The sequence below is a fragment of the Sturnus vulgaris genome, chromosome 13 (genome assembly GCF_052056855.1).
Source record: "Sturnus vulgaris isolate bStuVul1 chromosome 13, bStuVul1.hap1, whole genome shotgun sequence".
Classification (NCBI taxonomy): domain Eukaryota; kingdom Metazoa; phylum Chordata; class Aves; order Passeriformes; family Sturnidae; genus Sturnus; species Sturnus vulgaris.
In genome coordinates this window covers 2,393,332-2,410,420 of record NC_142255.1, presented here as the reverse complement: position 1 = coordinate 2,410,420, position 17,089 = coordinate 2,393,332, and the positions used below count along the sequence as shown (strand labels likewise).

Genomic DNA, 17,089 nt, shown 5'->3' with positions numbered 1-17,089 from the left:
GGCTCCCTATATCCAGGAGGCAATGGTAACGTGTTGTGAAAATTACTTTATTTGACAGCTAAATCATCCTCCTTTCCTGGGGTCCAGCCTTGAGGGTCATGGAGGGGCAGCAAGGACAACATCCCACCGGGAGAAGATGAGAACAGCTGGGCAAGGAAGCAGCAAAATCTAACACCAGTGAGCCCTGGTGGCCAAACCCCTTCGGCAGGGGAACAGCATTACTGTGGGGATGCAAGGAAGAAACCTGGCAGAAACAGGGAAAATGCCTGCTTCACAGATGGTAAAATAGAGGGAAGCAGGAAAATCAGCGTGCCACAGATGACCCCATAGCAGGGGGTCCAGCTGTCCACTCTGAGCCCTCTCTGGGTCTTGGACCTGACCCTGAGCTGTTCCCCACAGAGAGCAGGGACCCCTGCACATCCAGCTCCATGCTCTGCCCAGCAGCAGGGAAGGAAAGGGAGGGGGGAATAGGGTCATGGATTCCCACTCCCGCCAAGCACTGGGGATGCTCAGTGCCTTGGAGAGCTGCTCTGGCTCTGCCTGTAGGCACTGAGCACACTGGAGATTTAAAGCTGATTTCTTGTGCCTTATTTCTTATCTCTCCAGTTTTTTCTCACCTAAATTTCCTCCCCACTTGCATCTCTGCTACCTCAGCACCTTCCCATCCCACTGAGGCTTTGGGAATGGTCACCTACAGAGCTGCTCCTTGCCCTTGGTACTACCATATTCCTGTCTGCCTGCAGGTTTTCCAGTCAGGGATATTCAGGAATCAAATGGATGTGTGCTCTTCTCCTTCACAGGGAATGCCTGAAGAGCCAAGGGATAACAGAGGGAAGAACCTCCCTGCCCATCCCACACTACCTAAGCAGGGCAGGCTAGGGAGGACTGGCAGGTCCGAAGAAAAGGTTGGATCAAGCAGCAAATTCCCAGCAAGCAAACAGGTTCAAAAACAAGGAAATCAATCCACAGGTTCAGTTTAGGGTCAGTCTTTAACTTGAAGTCCAGACCAGCTGCAGCTGAGCCAGAGACCAGTCCTGACATAGCTGAGACTAGGACTGAGACCCGTGGGTTGAGCTGGGCCATGGGCAGGGGGTGGGTTGGGGTCCCAGGTGGGGTTGGTGAGGAACATTCAGGTTTATTAATGCCCTCAGGGTCCTTCCAACATCCCTCTGCTTATCATGCTGAAGCTCTGCAAAGGGATTTGTCTTACGAAAGGGATTTTTGCCTTTTCTTTTACTGTCGGGCTATTCAAAATGAGGATTATCTTGAGCTCTGTAATTTTCTGCTTACGGTAGGGATAAGAACTCAGCAGAAAGCTGATGCCACCCTAGGATGCTCCGAGGGTTCCTCTGGCATCTTGACAGCCCTTGCACCCTGGGCTGCATCTTCAGGGGGCTGCTCCTGGGAAGCAGCAACTCCAAGACCCTGGTTGGGACAGGGACAGGGGATCCCTGCAGCTGTGGCATCCTGGGGGGTCCCTCTGCACCCCTTTTGCCAGGGTTACAATCAGCCCTGGCATCAGCCCGCTGTGGAGTGCAATGTGATGAGAGGCTGAGACCTGAGCCGGGCCGATGTGATGCAGAGATGGACGATGGCACCGACACCTTCCTTGTATCGGATGCTCCCACTTTCCGTCCCGCTCCTGAGCAGGGCCACCTTGGATGAAAGAAAATATGGAGAGGGCAGGTGGAGGACAGGGGCTCGGGTTACTGCTCCTCTCCAGCTGCACTGGTCTCTGTTAGGAATATGTTTCTGGGGTTTTTTCCCCACTTTTGCAGGTCTGGCTAGGCTCCATGCTGTGTTCAGCAGCCTTGTCCATTCTTGCCACCACCAGCTCTCCTCTTGGATGCTCTCCCACATAGCTCTTCCAAGGTTACACTCCTGTGGGGTTGGGACCAGACAAGATTTGGGATTTGGAACTCCTCTGGCATGGGGTTGGGATGGAACTAGAATGCTCAGAGAGAAACTGTAATGGGAAAAGGGAAGAAGAAACCACTCCCTGGATCCCACTGTAACCAGAGTTACAGTGCTGCTCAGGAAGGACAGACAGAAAATATTTAGTGTGTAATTCCTTTAGTCTTATTTTTTTCATCAGTCCTGCCTTTCCCCTTTGCTTCTTCTCCATTTTAATGGACTCCCCATCCTCTTTTCCAGCTTTTGTTTCCCTAATCTCCCATGGCTGGAGCTGTCTGTGCCTTTGTCCCCCCATCCCTGCTTTTCCTCTCCCATCCTGCTGAGCTCACTTCAGCAGCTATTTCTTGGCTTGGAGTAACCTATCCACTCTGTTGTCCTCCAACAAATAAGCTGACAGGCTAATGAATAGCTTCAGATGGTAATTAGCAACGGAGTTGCTAATAATGAATTTCATTTACATTTTAAGTGCTGCAGAGGGAAAATAAGCCCCTGTCATTAATGCCCCCACTGCTCCCAGCACAGCCTTGGCCTTGGGGGGAAGTCACCCTCTGGAAGCCTTTCTGTGATTGCACCTCTCCTGCCTCCATTTCGGAGGCTGCGATAAGCAGAGTTCATTAAGCAGCAATTAGAGATGGGGGAGAGGAGCTGCTGCTTCCATCATCCAATGGTGGGGAAGCACCACGGCGCCATGGAAAATGGGCCACGGGAGGCAGGAGCTGGTTCTGGGCCAGGAAAGAAGGGCTGGATGGTTCAGCCAGCACCAGGGATTCACGTGGCTTGCCCAGAGCCCTGGAGCTGTCATCCCTCCGTGTCCATGTAACCTCACAGGGTACCTGGATAATGACCCTGAGGGATTTCTCAGTCACTAAAATCCTTCCCGATTATTTCCCCAGGGGTTTAGCACATTTTGAAGGCAGGAATTTCCCTGAAGGGTTTAATCCATCCCTGCCTGCCCAAGAAGGGAGCCAAGTGCCTTCTGCGAGGTTTCTGTGCAGTGTTGTCAAGTGGAAAGTTGGAGAAATGTCATTGTTTTGTCTCGTAGATGTGAGAAATCCATGGTTGGGAGCATAGGGAATAGGTTTGCTCACTACTGCAGAGCACCAGAAGGGGTTTGGGAATGCTCAAAGCCTGGATCTGGTGCTGGGAGTGAGCCTGGGAGCGTTGCCTGCTCTGCCTCAGTTTCCCTCTCTGTGCCCTAGGAGCCTTAGGGAGAGTCAGATGGATTAGGAAACAATGCCCTGCATCTCCAGGGGTTTTCCAGCACACTGCTTGTGGATGGAGACTCTCATCCCACTGCTGACAGACACACCCAGACCCCAATCCAGTGGCTAGATCAGGGGATGTCCCATATCCACCTCCATTTACACAGTGGTACCCACAGAAAGCTACTTTGGGGACCACAGGGATGTGGGATAGGAGGTGACAGCCACATCTTGCCTTCACCTCCACAGACATGGGATCAATTTTTTTTTTTTCCCCAAGCCCTGCTAGGAGTGAAACCAATCCAGGGGCCTCCAGAGGCCAATAAGATTTGACTGCAAGTCAATACTCTCATGTCTTTCCACTGTACAATGATCCCCCGGCCAGCGGGGCGGCAGGGGACAGGCAGGTGACAGGGGCGGGCAGAGGGCCAGCCTGGGGCAGGGACGTCGCCTCTGCCCCGGGAAGGGATTGGGGGCAGAAAGGGGACATCTCCTGGCCTGCAACAGGGATTTTCTGGGATTTGTTGCCAGTACATGTGATGGTGAGCCCACAGTGGACATGTGGAGATGAATGAGGGACAGGGACTGGGAGAGCAGAGTGGAGAGGGAGGGATGGGGAAGGAGGAGGAGCGGGAGAGAGAGAGAAATTGCCCGTGAAAACCAGCTCTGCCACGGCATCTGCTCCTCGGAGCTTTGGGAATTGAGAGGTTTTCCTGCCGGCAGAGCCGGGGCTGAGGATGCGGGGTGCTGGGGGGAGCAGAGCCCTGGCACACTCGATGCACGCTCGCCTGCGATGCCATCTGCCAGGCTTTCTCCTGGCTGCGGGTTCCAGTGACTTCTCTCATGGCTAATAAGGGTCGAGCTCAGACTCCAAAGTACTTCCCGAAGTACCTGGTGCCTCTTTGTGCCATCCCTGGACGCAGCGTCGCAGGGATTCCGCATCCCGCTGGGAATGCTGCAGGGCAGGAGACAGGGTGACATTTGCAGTTAGCAGTGGGTGTCCTTGAGAGGAGCGAGAGCCGAGAGAAGGGACCAGGTTCTCTTTAAGGGGGCAGGACTTTGGGAACATTATGAAGGCGAGAGTGAGCTTCTCCCTCTGCCTTCCACCTTCCCCTCCTTCCTCTCTCTGTTCCGGGACAGAGACCTGGGTTCCCTGCCCTCCCCTTTGCTTGGCAGGGATGAAGGCAGGAGCTGGGTGCTGGGATGGGCGGCTGAGCAGGGGAGGAGGAGGAGGGGAGGAAGGGGAGGGAGAGGGGGAGGATCTGCTAATTACACAGAACAGCTCTGGGGGCTGCTGAAGTCCAGAATGAAGCAAAGAGCAGCAGAAGCGAGTGCTGCAGTGGGAGCGGAGGAACCCAAGCATCACCGAGAGCTGGAGCCGGCTGTTATCCCTGCTGGGAGCAACTGGGAGCACCCAGGGAATCCTGCAGCCCTGTCTCCCACAGGAGACAGCCTCTGGCACTGCCACCGAGCTCACTGCCAGCCCCCGGAGAGCCGAGGGGAAGGGGCTGGTGGTTGCAGGACGCAGGGCTGGGCTGGAGGGCAGCGAGGTCAGCGCTGCTATGGTCACGGGGGGCTAGGAGCCTGCGTGGATCCACCGGGAAGAGGTGAAGGATGGCTGCCGAAGGAGGGAGAGCCAAGCCCGCTGCCCAGTCCAGGATGGAGAACTTCCGAAAGGTGAGGACCTCGGAAGAGGAGATGCCATTGCCCTTCCCAGACCTGCCCCCGGACGTGGTGGAGATGAAAGTGAAGGAGGGCAGCAAGATCAGGAACCTGATGAACTTTGCCATGGCCCAGATGGAGCTGAAGGGCAGGCGGCAGATTGTGTTCAGCGGCTGCGGCAGGGCGGTCACCAAAACCATCACCTGCGTGGAGATCATGAAGCGCAAGCTGGGAGGGCTCCACCAGGTCACCAAAGTACGCTACAAAACCGTGCTGGAGGTCTGGGAGAACCAGGACCCGCCGCCCGACAGCCCTGCACAGAACCTGACTGTCCACAAGAACGTGCCCTCCATCTGCATCCTGCTCTCCCGGGACCCCCTGGATCCCAACCAGACGGGATACCAGCCCCCAGAGCACCGGCATGAGGCGGGAGAAGACACGTCGGGATCCTCCACCAAGGGGCTGAAGCGGCCGCTGCCCCCTCCCTGCGAGGAGCTGCTGCCCAAGAAGCTGCAGGTACAGGTGTCTGACAGCCCCAGGGGCTCGGGGACCACCGCTGGCCAGCTGGATCACTGACCCCAATGCCTCCCACCCCACCAGCCAGGTATCGCGGCAGGAATGTCCACTCATTCCAGGGTCACTGGTGGGCTGCAGGCTCCCCCTGACCTGTCCCCACTTGCTGCTCTTTGACTCCTGTTCATGGGGGTCCCCAGATGTGGTGTGAGGGTTAAATGGTTAAACCCATCATCTCTCGGTTATGGATTGAAGCAGGTGAGGATGTGGGGGGGGGGAGCTGGTGACCTCTAATTCAGCCACCCAGGTACACTGTGACCACCAGCCACAACCTGCAGCGACTCCCGTGGAGCCAGAGCAGCCGAGGGGTGCCTGGACCACCACCACCGCTCCCCACTGCAACGCCTCATCCATCAGGAGAGATGGATTTGCCCCAAGCTTGTTGGAATAAAACCTTCACTATCAAACTCGCTGCTGAGGAGCTGTCAGAGTTATTAATTCCGGGCTCAGCATCCTGTGGGGCTGTGATTCATCCCAAAAAACCCACACAAATAAGCACGGGGGTTGCTGCCTCCCTGCACCCACAGAGCCAAGCATTGCACTGCTGCCTGCCTGTGGGACGGCACAAGGAAATAAAACAACCCAAAGCATCAGATACTCTGATCTGGAGTCGGGAGAAACCATGGGAGCTGGAGGCAATGGAAGCGTTGGGCGGGGGATTATTGTGACTGGATGCAGTGACCAGCACAGGATGAGGAGGTTTTGGGATCGTGCCTTGGCTGCAGAGTGCTTCGGAGCAAAATCCCTGCTACTTCCAGGGGGTAAAGAGAAATTAATGGAAAATAAAAGCTCTTTAGAAATAGTTGAGATGTGTCTATGGGAAAATGGGGGGATCATCTTGGCTGCTGGCCATGGCACAGATCAGCACAGTGAAGGCTGCTGCCAGCTCAGGATAAGGGGATCCCAGCCAAACTCTGCTCCTTGGAAGAACGGGATTGGGGTCTCCTGTGCTGGCACAGGAGCACCTGGCAAAGCCCCAGTTCCAGTGGGGACAGGGGAGATTTGGGGGATGGGTTATGGCATGCCAAGCCCTGATCCACCTGGCTCCCTCTGCCCAGTGCCCGGGGGCACTGCGGGATGAATTAATCTATATTAAGGAGCAAACCCTTCCCAAAAGCCACGTGTGAGGGATTCTCAGGCTGCAGCTGCCTTATCTCCCTGCCTCACTCCTGCTCTACAGGGACACTCAGCATTCCCCCTTTGTCAAGAGCTTGCTTGGCTGGGAGAGGGATGAAAGGGGAGGAGGAGGAGGAGGAAGCAGGGTCTGTTTTGTGAGGCAGTGACCTTGTTATCTCCCTCAGCAGGCAGCTGCTCCTCGGGCCAGAGGCTCTTGCTTATCTGCCTTGCTGCAGATTGATTCCCTTCACTTGCACATTAATTTCCAACTGCTTTTTTATGGTAATGATCATTTTTTTGTGGGTTTGGGGCTGGGAAAGCTTTGGGCTCTATCCCATCCAGCTCTTCCCAGTTCCTTTCTCCAGTGCAGACCCCATTCATGATCAACCCTCCACCCCACACAGGAGCACCGGGTACAGGCACCTACCCCAAATACATTAAAAATCACTAATAAAATTAATTAACAAGCCTATAATTAATGAATCCCTTTGTAAACATTTTGATTAGAGCCTGAAGACTGTGGGAGCCACACAATTGAACACTAACAGCCCTTCACCTCCACTGCTGCCACCTCACATTTCTCTGAGCAAGGAAAAAAAGAACAAAAATCACTTATTTCTCCTTATTTTGTTAATTTGCAAGATCTTTTTAATTGATTTCATAGACAGGTAGTTTCCAATCACGGAGGCAGCACTGGGGGTTTTACCCTCCTTGCTTTGCTGGCTGTGGACCGAAGGCTTCCTTCATGAGAAAATAATAAAAAATGACTGTAACAAAAGTATTTAAAACAGGATGATGATACCGGGGACATGATGAGCGGAATAATCACGATGTTTTTGTGCGGCACTGCTGAGGCACAGCCCCAGGGACGAGTTTTGGCGCGATTTCGTGCCGGGGTGGGTGCGATGGTGGCTGAGGGCAGCAGCCCACGATGTGGGGACAGGGACATTTTCAGAACCGGGGAGCTGGCGGACGCGGCAGCTGAGGAGTCTGAGCCCATTCCCCTCACAGGGACCGAGTGGGGCGGGCATCCATTGACAGGGAGGCTGTACTGAGGCTGCGTGGGATCGGCGAAATGGGGACAGCAGCAGCTCGAACCCCTCAAAATCAAGCCCAAACCCCTCCAAACCAGGCCTGAACCCCTCAAAAACGAGCCCGAACACTTCTGAGAAGCTCCCTGGTGAGGTTAGAGCCCCCCGCACTCGCTCCCCTCACGCACAAAATGGCGGCCGACCCCGCCCCAAAATGGCGGCGGTCCCGCCCCGCCGCGCCCCCAGTCCAGCCCCGTGGCCTCCCGCCCTCCCGCCTTGCCGGTCCGTCCCCGCCGCGCCGCCGTACCCGCCTCTGCGGCCCCCCCGGCCCTCACCTCCGTCCCTCATCACCGTCCCTCCCTCCCGGTGCGGTGCGCGCCCCCGGTGCCCGGTACTGTCTCCTCCTTCACAGCCTGCCGCCATGCTGGCCGCCAGCGCCTCTCTCCTCCGCCGATGCGCCGTCTCCGGCCTCCGCGCCGCCGTCCGCCGGCCCTCCGGCCCAGCAGGTGAGAGCGGCCGTACTCGTCTCCGTTCCTCCCGCCGCGATCCCGCCGCTGTTCGCGCCCGGGCTCCGTGCCCGGCGAGGCGTGAGGCGGCGGGGCCCGGCGTGTCCTTGCGGTGACCCCGCGGCCTAGCGTGGGCCGCCCCCGCCGCTCCCGCCGCCGCCACCGGGACCTCCCCGTCGGCACCGCCTCAGGGGGCACCGGGCACCTCCCGGGGGTTGCAGCGGGGAGCGGCTGCGCTTTCCCTGCGCCCCCCGCCAAGGTGACATTGATGGAGGGCGGCCGTGACCTCCGGAGCGCCGGCCAACCCCGGGTCCGCGCCAGCTCCGCGACATCCCGTACTCTCCTAATTAACACCCCAATTAATTTTATTTATTATATTTACACCTTATTAACGCCCCAGTTAATAGGGAGAGAAGGAGGACCAGCCCCAGGCAGCGTGGTGGGATGGTGGCCAGGGTGGCAGGGCTGGAAGACGGAGACTACAGAGAATACACTGCTTGTGCATCGCAATTAATAGCTAATTAACTTCTTCATCGCAATTAATACCTAGTTAACAGGCACTAATAATGCTCGGAGACTTGTGTGTAGCTCTACTGCGGCACGTGTGAGTTAAACAGCTGCCTTAGGGAGCCTGGCCGCTGCGTCTTTTTAAATAATAAGCACAGGATTTCTTAGATGCTTCTCAACACCTTTGGTCTTTTGTTATTTTAAATCCACGAAAAGTCTTTGAGCTGCTGAATGCCGGCTGCTCGTGGGCCTCGTTTCCAGTGGGCTCTGTGTTCTTCTTTTCCAAGGTCTTGTGTTCCCAACACCCCACTTAACACTGCTGCAGGGGGGGTTCTATTGCTGCAAAACCTTCCCTGCATCATCCCTGGGCTCCTCCTTCTCAGATTTCCAGTAAATTAATGTTTTTCTTCACGTGTGTTTTTCTTCTGTGCTCATCACTGGAGAAAACTGACCGATTCTGGCCATCAGGGAGAAGCTTTAAGACGTGTTTGTGCCATATTAGGTGATTTTAGGCTTCCCAGGCTCTTAGTGCCTGTTGAGTTCACTTTAAAGTAAAGGTACTTGCCCTTTGTTTCTTTCTGGAGTTGGGAATCTCTGCCTGGATAGGTTGGCGTGGCTTGGCTGTCACACACACGTCATGAGTGTGACAGTGACCTTGATGGACCCTGCTGAAACTCAGGGCAGAGGGACGCTCACAGTCCGATCTCCAGATACAGATAGCAACATTCATGTGGAAAAGAAACACAGCAGCAATTGGGAAACACACCCTGTAATCCAGAGTTTTAATTCTTATGGTCTGTATTTGCCTCCTGGATCCAGGGAATGGCTTTGGTGAGGAAAGACTTTAGATTTTGACTTAAAGATGGCATTTGAGCTCTTCAATTTAGGCTTATCTTCAGCTGAGATTTGCTGGTTTTCCCCATAGGATTTTTTTTGTTCGTTTAGGAAAAATAAGGATTCTCCTTCAACCAGCTGAAACCTGAAGGGTTTTCAGCAGTGTCCTGGGAGCAGGAGCATTTAAGAACCCTGCTCTTGCTCTGAGCTCAGCTGTGCAGGTGATTTGTTGCAGAAAGCAGGGTCAAAAGGATCTGCTTTGGAGCTGGGGAAAGGAGGGGGAATTTCCCTCCAGAAGCCAAAAGAGCATTTTAATTCTGTGTTGGCCTGTTGTTTACTTTTCCATAGCTAAAATAAATAAAGCTATTTTCATGCTTGCATTGCATAAACCCGGTATAGCAGCTGAAATGTTGGACCAGGTTAAATTTTGTTAAAAAAGCAAATTGCCTGCTAATTGGGCTGTCATTAATGAGACCAAAGAGAAGTATATCAGCAGAAATACAACCCAGTTCTGGTTTTGGTTTTGTTTTTTTTCTTTTAAATAAAACCTGAAGTTGATCACCATGAGTGGTTCATGCTGGGTTGAGAAAGAAAAACTCAGGAGCTAAATTTGACTTCTGTGAAGCAGAGCTTTGAGCTCCAAGGTTGTATGTGGTGTGTGACCTCTCTGCAAATATTAGTGGAGTGAGATTAGCAGTGGGGAAAAGGAAGCACCAGGCTTGTGGTCCTCTAGTTTAGTTCTCTTGGAAAACTGTTCCAACCTTGTGGAGTAAAAAAAGACAAGTTCATCCAAAAAAACAGCACTTTGTGATAGTGCTGAGTGAAGAAACACATTAATGGTCATATCAGACTAGTTTGTGCATTAGCATATAATCTGCTTTTTTGATTAGTTACCAAATGTTAATGCAATTGCAGCCTTGACATCCAGAAGTTTTCTCTTGGATAGATATAGTGTGATCATTTTTTTTTTCCTTCCTCCCACCTTTCTGTTGGAAGGAATATCTCTCATCCCTTTGCTTTTGAGAGCCTCTGTAGGAATTGCATGGAATTTTGTTGGTGAAGGATGTGCATATTAAAGCTTCTCAATCTTACTTGGCTGTGGGAAGAGGGAGAATTCTATATTTTACAGAAAAAGGAATGCCAGAAAACCTCTTAAGGACTGGCATCCAGAGTTGGTTTTTGTGTCTTTCCCCTGCTCTGACCAATGCTCTGGGAACACTTACATGGAAAAAAAGTAGACATTTTGCCACAACATAAACCATGATATTTAATAAGTTACATCCACCTAGAGCTCATCCAGGATTGATCCAGAGCGACTGTAACAAGGGAAATCCATATTTTATGGCTTCTGGCCCCTTGCTCAAGACTAAAATAGTGTTATCTTCCTTTTGCTCCAAGTTTGTTCCTTTTTTCTCTGGTTTCAGCTGTGCTTCCTGCCCGCTGCTACTCTCATGGGTCACAAGAATCAGATGAAGAATTCGATGCTCGCTGGGTGACATATTTCAATAAGCCAGATATTGATGCCTGGGAGCTCAGGAAAGGTACGTGGAAGAACAGGGAAGAATAACCTGGAGCAAACAGAAGTTTTGTGACCAGAAATAATAACTTTAGTTGGCGTTTTGTGGACTCCTCATCCCTGGAAGTGTCCAAGGCCAGGTTGGAGAGGGCTTGGAGTAACCTGGTCTCGTGGAATGGTGGACTAGGTGATCTTTGAGGTCCCTTCCAACCCAAACCATTCCATGATTTTAACGCCTGGATGGGAGGGAGAGTAACATTTGCTCTGAAGAAGGTGTGTTTGAGCTCTACTGTGCTCATTTTTCTTTGGACTTGGACTAATGGCTTGGCCATAACTCCCTGCAGACTTTTCTCCAGTTGTTTGCTGTGGAGTTGCCAAGTTTTATTAAACTTCCTCAACTAAGCCTTAAAAATGTGATTGCATAAGCAGATAATTGCAGCCAGAGGGATCATTCCAGCAGCACCTGGCTGCTGGGTTTTTCTGTTGAGGAAGAAGAGAGCAGACAGCAAGGGGTTCCTTTTCAGATCATGACAAGCTGGTTCCAAGTCCTTGGTGGTTTTTTTTTGTCTCCACAGGCATAAACACACTGGTGGGTTACGACCTGGTCCCGGAGCCCAAAATCATCGACGCGGCTCTCAGGGCCTGCAGACGGTTAAACGACTTTGCCAGCGCTGTCCGCATCCTAGAAGTTGTAAAGGTGGGTGGAACTGCTCTGTTCCCACTGCTGGAGCCTGGCAGCAGGGGAGTTTTTCCCCTGGCTTTTTCCTGCTGCAAAGGGAAGCCACACTTTGCTACTGTCAGAATCGGTGATGAGCACGAAGCTTCCTGGTTTTGAGGGACTGAGAGAAGTAACTCAGAAAGCTCTCGTGGAAAACACCTGAAACCAGCTCCTTGAAACCTGAATCCAGGACTTTTATTTCAGCCCTAGAGGCCAGGAGCTCTGCTCTGCCACAAGCAAGGGTTGAGGTGGGAGGCTTTGGAGACATATGTTGAAATAATTCAATTCTTTGTTTTTTGGGATTTTTTTTCAGGACAAGGCAGGACCCCACAAGGAAATCTATCCTTACGTTATCCAGGAGCTTAGACCAACTTTGAGTGAACTTGGAATTTCCACTCCAGAGGAACTGGGCCTGGACAAAGCATAAGCCTTGTTGGTAAGGTTTGATGTTGCTTCCCAGACTCTTGGCATGGGACTCCTGTACCCCAACCTCCCTGGCAAAGACAGCATAGGCAAGACCTAATGTGCTCTAATCACAGACTAAAATAAAGCCCTAAATAAAAATCCTTTTGGAAGTGAAACTCTTAACTCAATTTCATCAGATGACCAGTGTCATATTCTTTTTTTAAATATGATGCTTAGAATAGAGATACTGTGTGTCAGACTACTGCAAATAGTGCTTGATTCTGGATCTTGCAAGTCCTTTTCCTCCTCCTTGTCCTGGGATACAGCGTCTTGGTACCAGGGGTCCTGAATCAGCTGTGCTGGGAATGCAGTGGCTGCATTTTTGAGCTGAGGGTGGTTAAACAAGGCTTTGAAGGCAAAAGGGATGGAAATAACTCATTTGGGACCTCGTGGAAACTTTGTGGAGATTTTAGGTTGCTTCTTTAATTTTTTTTCCCTGTTATTTTCTATTCCAGGTGCATTACTCAAGTGTTTTACTGATATTACCTGATTGTACACGGTCACCTGGAGAGACAAACATTAAATCTGACCTGAAATAACTTCTTCCTTTATTGAGTCACAATGGAAATGCTGTGGAACTGGGCCTAATAAAGGAAAAACTGGTTTGACTGATGTGGTTCCAGTGCCTTGTGTGGTTATTTCCTGTTTCTTTTGTAGGGAAAAGAAGGAACAAACAATAAATGTGCTCTTAGCAGCTTGTAAATGGTTACTTACTCTGCAAGGCCCGTGTCCAGAGCCTTCCCAAGCACCTGGCTCTGGGAGGGGAAGAGAAGGAGCTGTTTGGAGAGCATGGTTCCTGTATGCACAGCTTGGGGGAGGCCTGGGAAGAAGGCATTTCCCTGGAATGATGTCCAAAGCCTCAGACGTGGGTCAGACTCCTGTTTGCAAAGGTTGTGTCCTCACTGTGAAGGGGATCTGCGCTGGCATAGATACTGTCACTGTTTTCCACTCAGCTCTGGCCCAGGCAAGGGTGGGGGAAAGGAAAAAAGAAAAAAAAAAAACAAAAGTGGGTGGGAGGAGAAGGGCAATACCTTAATCCTGTTGCTATTTTCCTCTTGGAAGAGGGGAATTTTCTGGGAAAACAGGGATTTGTTTCTGCAAAATAGGCTCAGGGCACGAGCCGCGTGGGGCAGGACCCCCTGCTGTTTGTGTGTCACAGTCCCGTCACGCTGTCGGGTCCGGGTCCCGCTGTCGGGTCCGGGTCCCGCTGTCCGGTCCCGGTCCCGCTGTCGGGTCCGGGTCCCGCTGTCCGGTCCCGCCGCGCATGCGCGGCAGAGGGGCGCGCCCTTTGCCCGCCTCCCATTGGCTGAGCTGCGGCAGTCCCGCGCTGCCATTGGCGGGCGGGTCAGGGGGCGGGGCCAGGGCGGCCATGGCGACGGGCGGCGGCGGAGCCGGAGCAAGTCCCGGTCCCGGTCCCGGTCCCGCTGCGAGCGGAGCCGGAGGCCGGCGGGGCCCGGGGGTACGTGCGATGTACGGGCGTGCTGGGGGTGCGGGGTATGCGGGGCTGTGTAGGGTATGGGCATCGTGGGTAGGGGGCTGTATGGGATATCTGCGTGGGGGATATGGGGCTGAGGAGAGCGTGGGGCAGTGTGGGGTACGAGAACAGGGGGAGTATAGGGCTGGGGGTATTGTAGGGCAGTGTGGATTGTGTGCACAGGGGTTATGGTGCTGGGAGGTGTCCATGGGGCAGTTTGAGGTGTGTGCACAGGGGTTATGGGGCTGGAGTGTGTCCATGGGGCAGTGTGGGGTACGTGAATAGGGGGGTATAGGGCTGGGGGTATTGTAGGATCGGGTGTGTGCACGGGGGTTATGGGGCTGGAGTATGTCCATGGGGCACTATGGGGTGTGTGCACAGGGGTTATGGGGCTGGAGTATGTCCTTGGGGCACTGTGGGGTGTGTGCACAGGGGTTATGGGGCTGGGGTATGTCCTTGGGGCAGTGTGGGGTGTGTGGGGGGCAGTATAGGAGCAATACAGTGGGAGAGTTCATCTTTTGGAGTTGCAGACATGGAGGCACAGTACTGTATACAGTGTATAAATATAAAAAATTATAAATATAAGTATAAATATAAACACACAAGTGTATCAGCTCGCTAGGAAGGGTATGGCATATCCAGAGGGATCTGAGGGGCCATTGCCTGCCTGGTTATTCCCATGAGGAAGGTCTATCCTGCTAATTCTGGCTTAAGATACTGAGGCTAATCCTGGCTGTGCTCTCCAATTACCATCCCAAGTCCTCTGCCTTGTTCTCTTAATTCCATGTCCCTCCTGTGCCAATTCTCTCTGATTTTCCCTCTATTTTCTTCATTACTTCTTGTGTTTGTGGAGGTTTTTTCCTCCCCTTTGCCCTCAGAAGCATTGGTTCTCCTTGACAATAACTGGATAAATGGAGAAACTTGAAAGGCTCAAATTCCAAAATTAAAATGTACAATCTTTAAATTTTTGTTTGATTAACCTCTCAGTAAATCTCCTCCACCACCTTTCCCCAAGTATTACTGCAGCCAGGCTTGCACAGGAACTGATGGTGACTTCCTGTGCTTTTATTTAGCATTACCATTCCCAAATAATCTTTTTGTCTGATAACCTATCTGCTGATTCCTTTTCCTCTCCCTCCTCCTGGGCTGGAGAGGAGGAGCTGTCCCTCCCCAGCCACCCTGGGGACAGATTTCCCTGCTGACCTTGAGCTCCCAGGAATGATTGGATGCTCTGAGGTGACTCTGCTTTACTTCATGCCCATGGAGAGATGCTAAATGCTTCTTCCACTCTTTTTTTAGCTGATTTGGGCTGAAAAGAAGAGGCTGAACAAAGGGACAGACGTGGTGGAGAAAAGGGGTCCATACATCATGAGCAAACCTCCCTCCATTCAGGCCAAGCTGAGTAAGTGATGCTTGGTGGACTCTGCCGGGATTTTGGGCATCATTTCCACCTCTCTCCCAGAGAGCTGGAGTTACCAAAAGCCCTTTTATTTCTTGGTGGGATAAAACCTTTATAAAACCCCTAGAGATGCCTTTGGAAAGCACTGCACTGCACCCACACTCACCTGCAACACCCTCTTCACTCATTCCCCAAAAGAAGAAACCCTTTGGGATTTTTTTTTTTCTTTGGGAGCACTTGGGAATTCTCCTCTGTGTCCCTGTGCTTGGCTTTCAGAGAGGCAGCGGGAGCTGGCAAAGGCAGCGCTGCGAAGGCAGGGGCTGCTGGGGGCACCCACTGCCCTGAAACCGACTCCTAAAAGGTCTGATCCCCTCTTCCTATTTTCAAAATGTATTTTTCACTTTTCTTGGGGAGACTGGGAAACTCAGAGGATTCAAAATGAGAGTTTGGGACCTTATTCTGCTGGCTCTGTTTGGCCAGGGACATCCAGTATAATAAATTAGACTGCTTTTCTCTTTATTTCGGGGATGATTTGGTGGTATGGGTTTGTTTGGGTATCCTGGGGTTTAGCAAGTGATGGCCCTGGACAGTGCCTGGGTGGGAAGGAGTGGGGTTCCTGCCCTGGCTCCTCAGCCTGTCAGCTCCATGGATGTGTTTTCACATGAAATATCTGTTGCTGGTCTCACTCCTCTGTTTACTGGCAGGTCTGTAAAGTTCAACAAGGGCTACACAGCGCTCAGCCAGACAGCTGATGAAAACCTGGTCTCCCTCGACTCAGACAGGTGAGTATCCCAGGATTTTGGGAAAATATCCCCCAATTTTGGTGGGGGGTGCTCCCAGATGGCTTTTTTGGGGGGTTGATTTTCCTTGTCACTTGTAGAAGATCCCTGATGGCACTGGGCACCTCAGAGCAGCGAAACGCTCCTGTTGTGCCAGATTTCAAACATCCCTTGGGGTTGCACTGCCAGCTCCTTTTCCCCCCCACATTCCCCTTATCTACATCCTAAAGACCCCATTTCCTGGCCAGCTCTGTTTCTTTTTCCCCTTAGTGACGGGGAGCCAGGATCCAGGTGTTCCTCAGGATACTCCTCTGCCGAGGCAAGTGTGGGGCTTTGACTCTGGCACTGTGGGGTCCCCACGGGCTCCCCCATTCCCCTGACCCCTGGAGGCTCTGCCTGGGGGCTGGAAGCATCACCCCACAGAGCGTGGCTGTGTGTCCATCCCGCAGAGCCCCGCTTTGTCCCCCTGCAGCAGGTGACCCAGGACCTGAGCCGGCAGCTGCTGCAGGACGGGTACCACCTCGATGAGGTCCCCGATGATGAAGACCTGGATCTCATCCCCCCAAAACCTGCTGCCTCCTCTTCTTGCCCCTGTTGTTTTGGAGAAAATCTCTCCTGTGTGATCCAGTAGCTGCACAAGAACAGGTCAAAATTCAGCACTTTTTTTGTCCCGTGGGATGGCTGGTGGGTGTCCAGGTCCCACGCCAGGACGGTGACACAAGGACTGAACGATGCTGCTCATGGCAGAGACCAACTGACCCCAAAAGACTTCTCCTTACACTCAGCAATATCAGCGGGCGGTGGCACAGTGACATGTTGGTGGCCTGGATGGGAGCTGGCACTTGGCTGGGTTGGGAAGGGAGGATAGGCAGAGCCTGGCACCTCCACAGGGGAATAAAGGGAAGGATTTGGGAGTTTCTGGGGTTGGAGCTAATGGCTTTTTCCCAATTCTCCTCAACGCTGCTTTGATGCAGGTGAGGCACAGCCTAGGGCCCCCATCCCAGCTCTGCACAGGGCTTGGATTTGGGGGGCTGGAGAGCCTCCCTGCTGCAAACCATAAACGCTGCCTTAAACCATGGTCCTGCTCTATGACATAGAGGACAATCAGCTTCTTATACAGAAATATTATTTAAATATTTCATGTCAAGAGACATGAACTGGTTGGGTGGGGGGCATGTTTGTTTGGTTTTGTATTTTACTTGTAAAAGGGAGCACTCAATAAACTGGATCTCATTACTCAGAATGGGTGCTGCTGCTGTGAGGGGGACTCCTGTTTTCCCTCATCACATTTTGCTCCTTTCCTGTGCATGAGGAATAGGGGGGAGGTGTCACAGCCAGTGTTGGGGGGATGCTGGCACTGCTCCCAGCCTCTCTGGCCCCTTCCATCCTCCTG

The 17,089-nt window shown here is 52.6% G+C and overlaps 3 protein-coding genes across 4 annotated transcripts; all 3 read left to right on the top strand.

Moving 5' to 3' along the window:
- The first annotated feature begins 4,220 nt into the window (after nucleotides 1-4,220).
- RPP25 (ribonuclease P/MRP subunit p25) lies at nucleotides 4,221-6,153 on the top strand. 2 transcript variants are annotated; one of them, XM_088172327.1, is made up of 2 exons: nucleotides 4,583-4,793; nucleotides 4,914-6,153. In XM_088172327.1, exons 1-2 carry the CDS (start codon nucleotides 4,731-4,733, stop codon nucleotides 5,352-5,354), a joined length of 504 nt encoding a protein of 167 aa, XP_088028453.1. In that variant the 5' UTR covers nucleotides 4,583-4,730; the 3' UTR covers nucleotides 5,355-6,153. The 2 variants fall into 2 exon arrangements, with proteins under 2 accessions (XP_014734597.1, XP_088028453.1); XM_014879111.2 differs by having other exon boundaries at nucleotides 4,221-6,153.
- Nucleotides 6,154-7,712: 1,559 nt separating this feature from the next.
- On the top strand, nucleotides 7,713-12,656 carry COX5A (cytochrome c oxidase subunit 5A). The gene is made up of 5 exons (XM_014879219.2): nucleotides 7,713-8,004; nucleotides 10,770-10,886; nucleotides 11,437-11,558; nucleotides 11,893-12,015; nucleotides 12,500-12,656. Exons 1-4 carry the CDS (start codon nucleotides 7,713-7,715, stop codon nucleotides 12,004-12,006), a joined length of 645 nt encoding a protein of 214 aa, XP_014734705.2. The 3' UTR covers nucleotides 12,007-12,015; nucleotides 12,500-12,656.
- Nucleotides 12,657-13,411: 755 nt separating this feature from the next.
- FAM219B (family with sequence similarity 219 member B) lies at nucleotides 13,412-16,939 on the top strand. The gene is made up of 6 exons (XM_014879097.2): nucleotides 13,412-13,503; nucleotides 14,818-14,920; nucleotides 15,194-15,278; nucleotides 15,622-15,699; nucleotides 15,967-16,015; nucleotides 16,169-16,939. The coding sequence occupies exons 1-6, from the start codon at nucleotides 13,414-13,416 to the stop codon at nucleotides 16,325-16,327; spliced, it is 564 nt and encodes a 187-aa protein (XP_014734583.1). The 5' UTR covers nucleotides 13,412-13,413; the 3' UTR covers nucleotides 16,328-16,939.
- The last annotated feature ends 150 nt before the right edge of the window (nucleotides 16,940-17,089 follow it).

What these genes read in the sequence shown, in the direction of transcription:
- RPP25 (XM_014879111.2), top strand. Translation starts at nt 4,731, where the DNA reads ATGGCTGCCGAAGGAGGGAGAGCCAAGCCCGCTGCCCAGTCCAGGATG.
- COX5A (XM_014879219.2), top strand. Translation starts at nt 7,713, where the DNA reads ATGGCGGCGGTCCCGCCCCGCCGCGCCCCCAGTCCAGCCCCGTGGCCT. An exon ending in CCGGCCCTCCGGCCCAGCAG is followed by an intron (nt 8,005 to 10,769) that starts GTGAGAGCGGCC and finishes CTCTGGTTTCAG; the next exon opens with CTGTGCTTCCTGCCCGCTGC. An exon ending in TGCCTGGGAGCTCAGGAAAG is followed by an intron (nt 10,887 to 11,436) that starts GTACGTGGAAGA and finishes TTGTCTCCACAG; the next exon opens with GCATAAACACACTGGTGGGT.
- FAM219B (XM_014879097.2), top strand. Translation starts at nt 13,414, where the DNA reads ATGGCGACGGGCGGCGGCGGAGCCGGAGCAAGTCCCGGTCCCGGTCCC. An exon ending in CTGAAACCGACTCCTAAAAG is followed by an intron (nt 15,279 to 15,621) that starts GTCTGATCCCCT and finishes GTTTACTGGCAG; the next exon opens with GTCTGTAAAGTTCAACAAGG. An exon ending in CAGGATACTCCTCTGCCGAG is followed by an intron (nt 16,016 to 16,168) that starts GCAAGTGTGGGG and finishes GTCCCCCTGCAG; the next exon opens with CAGGTGACCCAGGACCTGAG.